This window comes from Calypte anna, chromosome 2 (genome assembly GCF_003957555.1).
Source record: "Calypte anna isolate BGI_N300 chromosome 2, bCalAnn1_v1.p, whole genome shotgun sequence".
NCBI classification, from domain to species: Eukaryota; Metazoa; Chordata; class Aves; order Apodiformes; family Trochilidae; genus Calypte; species Calypte anna.
Window position 1 is genome coordinate 151,336,140 of NC_044245.1, and position 6,000 is coordinate 151,342,139.

General features: G+C 66.2%; 1 protein-coding gene across 1 annotated transcript in view; it reads left to right on the forward strand.

The window, feature by feature from the left end:
• Positions 1-5,940, forward strand: part of LOC103526260 (plectin) — a 28,499-nt gene extending 22,559 nt beyond the window's left edge. The window contains 14 exon segments of the mRNA XM_030444745.1: positions 25-1,899; positions 1,901-2,470; positions 2,473-2,796; positions 2,798-3,103; positions 3,105-3,410; positions 3,813-4,592; positions 4,594-4,741; positions 4,744-4,917; positions 4,920-5,099; positions 5,102-5,257; positions 5,260-5,358; positions 5,361-5,811; positions 5,813-5,876; positions 5,878-5,940. Coding sequence (XP_030300605.1) covers positions 25-1,899; positions 1,901-2,470; positions 2,473-2,796; positions 2,798-3,103; positions 3,105-3,410; positions 3,813-4,592; positions 4,594-4,741; positions 4,744-4,917; positions 4,920-5,099; positions 5,102-5,257; positions 5,260-5,358; positions 5,361-5,811; positions 5,813-5,876; positions 5,878-5,940 — 5,496 coding nt within the window.
• The last annotated feature ends 60 nt before the right edge of the window (positions 5,941-6,000 follow it).

The following is a 6,000-nucleotide window of genomic DNA, read 5'->3' on the forward strand; positions in this document are numbered from 1 at the left end:
CTCTCTTCGCACCCCTCTTTCCAGAAGGCCGCCGAGAAGCTGAAGGCGGAGGAGCGGCAGCGGCTGGCGGAGGCAGAGGCGCAGCTGGAGGCGCAGCGGCAGTTGGCCCAGGCCCACGCTGAGGCCAAGGCGCAGGCGGAGGCGGAGGCGCGGGAGCTGCAGCTCCGCATGCAGGAGGAGGTGACCCGGCGCCAGGTGGTGGCCGTGGACGCTGAGCAGCAGAAGCAGAACATCCAGCAGGAGCTGCTGCAGCTGCGGCAGAACTCAGACCACCAGATCCAGTCCAAGGTGAAGCTGATTGAGGAGGCCGAGTACAGCCGCAAGCGGGTGGAGGAGGAGATCCGCCTGGTCCGCCTGCAGCTGGAGAGCACCGAGCGGCAGCGGGCGGGCGCCGAGGCGGAGCTGCAGGAGCTGCGGGCCCGCGCCGAGGAGGCCGAGCGGCAGAAGCGGCAGGCGCAGGAGGAGGCCGAGCGGCTGCTCCGGCAGGTGAAGGAGGAGAGCCAGAAGAAGCGGGAGGCGGAGGAGGAGCTGCGGCGCAAGGTGGAGGCCGAGCGGGCGGCGGCACGGGAGAAGCAGCGGGCGGTGGCGGAGCTGGAGGAGCTGCGGCTGCAGGCGGAGGAGGCCGAGCGGCGGATGCGGCAGGCGGAGGCCGAGAAGGAGCGGCAGATCCGGGTGGCCCAGGAGGCGGCCCAGCGCAGCGCCGAGGCCGAGCTGCAGAGCAAGCGGCTCTCCTTCGCAGAGAAGACGGCGCAGCTGGAGCTGTCGCTGCAGCAGGAGCACATGGCAGTGGCCCAGCTGCAGGAGGAGGCCGAGCGGCTGAAGCGGCAGCAGGAGGAGGCTGAGCGCTCGCGGGAGGAGGCCGAGAAGGAGCTGGAGCACTGGCGGCAGAAGGCCAACGAGGCGCTGCGGCTGCGGCTGCAGGCGGAGGAGGTGGCCCACAAGAAGACCCTGGCCCAGGAGGAGGCGGAGAAGCAGAAGGAGGATGCGGAGCGGGAGGCCCGCAAGCGCGCCAAGGCGGAGGAGTCGGCCCTGCGGCAGAAGGAGATGGCCGAGGAGGAGCTGGAGAAGCAGCGGGAGCTGGCGGAGGGCACGGCCCAGCAGAAGCTGGCGGCCGAGCAGGAGCTGATCCGGCTGAAGGCCGAGATGGACAACGGGGAGCAGCAGCGGCTGCTGCTGGAGGAGGAGCTGGCGCGGCTGAAGGCAGAGGTGGGAGAGGCCATCCAGAAGAGGAAGGAGGTGGAGGAGGAGCTGGCTAAGCTGCGGGCCGAGATGGAGGTCCTGCTGGAGAGCAAGGCCAAGGCAGAGGAGGAGTCGCGCTCCAGCAGCGAGAAGTCCAAGCAGCGTCTGGAGGCAGAGGCCAGCAAGCTGCGGGAGCTGGCGGAGGAGGCTGCCCGGCTACGGGCCCTCTCCGAGGAGGCCAAGCGGCAGCGGCAGCTGGCAGAGGAGGAGGCGGGCCGGCAGCGTGCCGAGGCCGAGCGCATCCTCAAGGAGAAGCTGGCGGCCATCAACGAGGCCTCGCGGCTGAAGGCCGAGGCAGAGATCGCTCTAAAGGAGAAGGAGGCGGAGAACGAGCGGCTGCGGCGGCTGGCGGAGGATGAGGGCTACCAGCGCAAGCTGCTGGAGGAGCAGGCGGCCCAGCACAAGCAGGACATCGAGGAGAAGATCGCCCAGCTGAAGCGCTCTTCCGAGAGCGAGCTGGAGCGGCAGAAGGGTCTGGTGGAGGACACGCTGCGGCAGCGGCGGCAGGTGGAGGAGGAGATCCGCGCCCTCAAGGCCAGCTTCGAGAAGGCCTCGGCCGGCAAGAGCGAGCTGGAGCGGGAACTGAGCCGCATCCGCAGGGAGGCGGAGGAGGTGCAGCGCAGCCGGGAGCAGGCAGAGCGGGAGGCCGAGCGGCAGCGGGCCGCTGGCGCTGGAGGAGGAGGGCCGGCGGCGCGAGGCGGAGGAGAAGGTGCGGGCCATCTTGTCGGCCGAGGAGGAGGCTGGGCGGCAGCGGCGGCTGGCCCTGGAGGAGGTGGAGCGGCTGCGGGCCATGGTGGAGGAGGCGCGGCGGCAGAAGGAGCTGGCGGAGAAGGAGTCGGAGCGGCAGATCCAGCTGGCGCGGGAGGCGGCGCAGAAGCGTCTGGAGGCGGAGGAGAAGGCCCACATGGCCGCCGTGAGGCAGAAGGAGCAGGAGCTGCTGCAGACGCGGCAGCAGGAGCAGAGCCTGGCCGAGCGCCTGCGGGAGGAGGCCGAGCGGGCCCGGCGGGCAGCCGAGGAGGCCGAGCTGGCGCGTGGCAACGCCGAGCGGGAGGCCGGGCTGTCGAGGCAGCGGGTGGAGGAGGCCGAGCGGCTGAAGCAGCGGGCAGAGGAGGAGGCGCAGGCTCAGGCGCGGGCGCAGGCGGACGCCGAGAAGCTGCGGAAGGAAGCGGAGCTGGAGGCGGCCCGGCGGGCGCAGGCCGAGCAGGCGGCCCTGCGGCAGAAGCAGCTCGCCGGACGCCCGAGATGGAGAAGCACAAGAAGTTCGCCGAGCAGACCCTGCGGCAGAAGGCGCAGGTGGAGCAGGAGCTGGCCAAGGTGAAGCTGCAGCTGGACGAGACTGACCACCAGAAGGGCATCCTGGACGAGGAGCTGCAGCGGCTGAAGGAGGAGGTGACTGACGCCGTCCGGCAGAAGGCCCAGGTGGAGGAGGAGCTGCTGAAGGTGCGGGTGCAGATGGAGGAGCTGGCCAAGCTGAAGAGCCGGATCGAGGAGGAGAACAAGGCGCTGATCCTCAAGGACAAGGACAACACGCAGAAGTTCCTGGCGGAGGAGGCCGAGAAAGATGAAGCAGGTGGCGGAGGAGGTGGCCCGGCTGAGCGTGGAGGCTCAGGAGGCTGCGCGGCTGCGGCAGTTGGCCGAGGACGACCTGGCCCAGCAGCGGGCACTGGCAGAGAAGATGCTGAAGGAGAAGATGCAGGCAGTGCAGGAGGCCACGCGGCTGCGGGCCGAGGCCGAGGTGCTGCAGAAGCAGAAGGACCTGGCGCAGGAGCAAGCCAAGCGGCTGCAAGAAGACAAGGAGCAGATGCAGCAGCGCCTGGCCGAGGAGACCGAGGGCTTCCAGAAGACCCTGGAGGCCGAGCGCCGGGCGGCAGCTGGAGATCACAGCCGAGGCCGAGCGCCTCAAACTGCACGTGGCGGAGCTGAGCGCCGCCCAGGCCAAGGCAGAGGAGGAAGCCAAGCGCTTCAAGAAGCAGGCAGAGGAGATCAGCGGGAGGCTGCACGAGACCGAGCTGGCCACCCAGGAGAAGATGACGCTGGTCCACACACTGGAGATCCAGCGGCACCAGAGCGATGAGGATGCGGAGAAGCTGCGCAAAGCCATCGCTGACCTGGAGCAGGAGAAGGAGAGGCTGAAGCAGGAGGCGGCGTTGCTGCAGCAGAAGGCGGAGGAGGTACTGGGCGAGGGTCCCCCTCGGCTGGGGGGGAGTTCACAGGGATGGATGGCGGCCCCTGGGGCCACCCCCACCCCTTGTGCCGCCGTTCTTGCCCCAGGGAACCTCCTGAGCTGTTCCTCTCCATAGACAGGAGCCATCCCCAGCTGCCGGCTTCGGTGCCGGGCAGGGAGACTCTGGACATCTCCCTGAACCCCCCGTGTCTGTCCCCTGCTCGGCTGTCCCTCCCGTGTCGATTGCTGCAGCTCCCTAACCCCAGCTGCGCCCCCTTAACCATGTGGCAGAGGAGCTGGGGAGCACCCTGAGCCCCACCAGCCCCCTGCTAATTCCCTGACCACCCTCCTGCCTCCCCTCCCTCCAGCCCCGGGCCCTCTGACCCTGCTGTCCTCTCTCCCCCTCCAGATGCAGGTGGCCCAGGAGGCCCAGCGCCGGCAGGAGACGGAGCTCCTCCAGCAGAACTTCCTGACAGAGAAGGACAGCCTGCTGCAGAAGGAGAAGTTCATCGAGGAAGAGAAAATGAAGCTGGAGAAGCTCTTCAAAGATGAAGTAGAGAAAGCCCAGAACCTGAAGGCAGAGCAGGAGCGGCAGCAGAAGGAGATGGAGCAGGAGAAACAGCAGCTGAAGGCCATGCTGGACGAAGCTAAGAGGCACCAGCAAGAAGCGGAGGAGAGCGTCCGGCACAAGCAGGAGGAGCTTCAGCATCTGGAGAGGCAGCGGCAGGAGCAGGAGAAACTCCTGGAGGAGGAGAACAAGAAGCTGAGGGAGAGGCTGGAGCAGATGGAGGAAGAATACAAGGCTGCCCTGGCCCAGACACGAGAGATCATGATCCAGACGGACGAGCTGCCCCAGGAGGCAACGGTTACGACGATGCAGCTGTCGGACGCCCGAGCCGTGCCCAATGGCCGCGACGCGGTGGACGGCTTGGCGCAGAACGGAGAGCCCGAGTTCGCCTTTGATGGCATCCGGCAGAAGGTGTCAGCAGAGAAGCTGTCTGAGGCTGGCATCCTGAGCCAGGAGAGCCTGGACAAGTTGGCCAAGGGCGTGGTGAGCGTCAGTGAGCTCTCACAGAGGGAGGATGTCAGGAAGTACCTGCAGGGCAAGAGCAGCATTGCGGGTTTGTTGATCAAACCCACCAACCAGAAGATGAGCATCTATGAAGCCATGAAGAAGCAGTTGCTGAGCCCCGGGCACGGCCCTGGTGCTGCTGGAGGCGCAGGCGGCCTCTGGCTTCATCCTCGACCCCGTGCGCAACGCCCGGCTCTCAGTCAACGAGGCGGTGCGGGAGGGCGTCATTGGGCCCGAGCTGCACAACAAGCTGCTCTCTGCCGAGCGGCGGTCACCGGCTACAAGGACCCCTACACCGGGGAGAAGATCTCCCTCTTCCAGGCCATGAAGAAGGATCTGATCGTCAAGGAGCACGGCATCCGCCTGCTGGAGGCCCAGATCGCCACTGGCGGCATCATCGACCCCGTGCACAGCCACCGCCTGCCCGTAGAGGTGGCCTACAAGAGGGATACTTCGACCAGGAGATGAGCCAGGTCCTCTCCGACCCCAGCGACGATACCAAGGGCTTCTTCGACCCCAACACCAATGAGAACCTCACCTACCTGCAGCTGATGGAGCGGTGTGTGACTGACCCCGAGACGGGGCTGTGCCTCCTGCCGCTCACCGACCAGGTGGCCAAAGCCGGGAGATGGTCTACACTGACAAAGAAGCTAAGGATGTCTTTAAGAAAGCCACGGTGACAGCACCCTTTGGCAAGTTCCAAGGGAAGACGGTGACCATCTGGGAGATCATCAACTCCGAGTACTTCACTGAGGACCAAAGGCGGGATTTGATCCAGCAGTACCGACCGGCAAGATCACGGTGGAGAAGATCATTAAGATCATCATCACGGTTGTGGAGGAAAGTGAGAAGAAGAGCCAGATGTGCTTCGAGGGCCTCCGGGCCCCGTGCCGGCTGCTGAGCTGCTGGACAGCAAAATCATCAACAAGGACCTCTACAACCAGCTGCACCAGGGCAAGAAGTCGGTGAAGGACCTGGCGGAGATGGAATCGGTGCGGCGCTACCTGAAAGGCACTGACGCCATTGCTGGCGTCCTGGTGGAGTCAAGCGGCCAGAAGCTGACCTTCTATGATGCCCTGAAGAGGAACCTGCTAAAGCCAGAGGTTGCCCTGTCCCTGCTGGAAGCCCAGGCTGCCACCGGATACATCATCGACCCGGTGAGGAACAGTCTGTTCTCCGTTGATGAGGCGGTGAAGGCCGAGGTGGTGGGGCCAGAACTCCATGAGAAGCTGCTGTCAGCAGAGAGGGCAGTGACCGGCTACAAGGATCCCTACACGGGACAGACGGTTTCCCTCTTCCAAGCCCTCCAGAAGGTCTCATCCCCAGCGACACCGGGTGCGTCTGCTGGAGGTCCAGCTGGCCACCGGGGGCATCATCGATCCGGTCAACAGCCACCGGCTCCCCGCTGGAGACAGCCTACAAGCGTGGCTACTTGACCCCGGAGATGAACGAGGCTCTGTCATGAAGCTGCAGGGTGACTCCAGGCTTTTACTGTCCAACACTCAGGAGCACCTCACCTACGCCC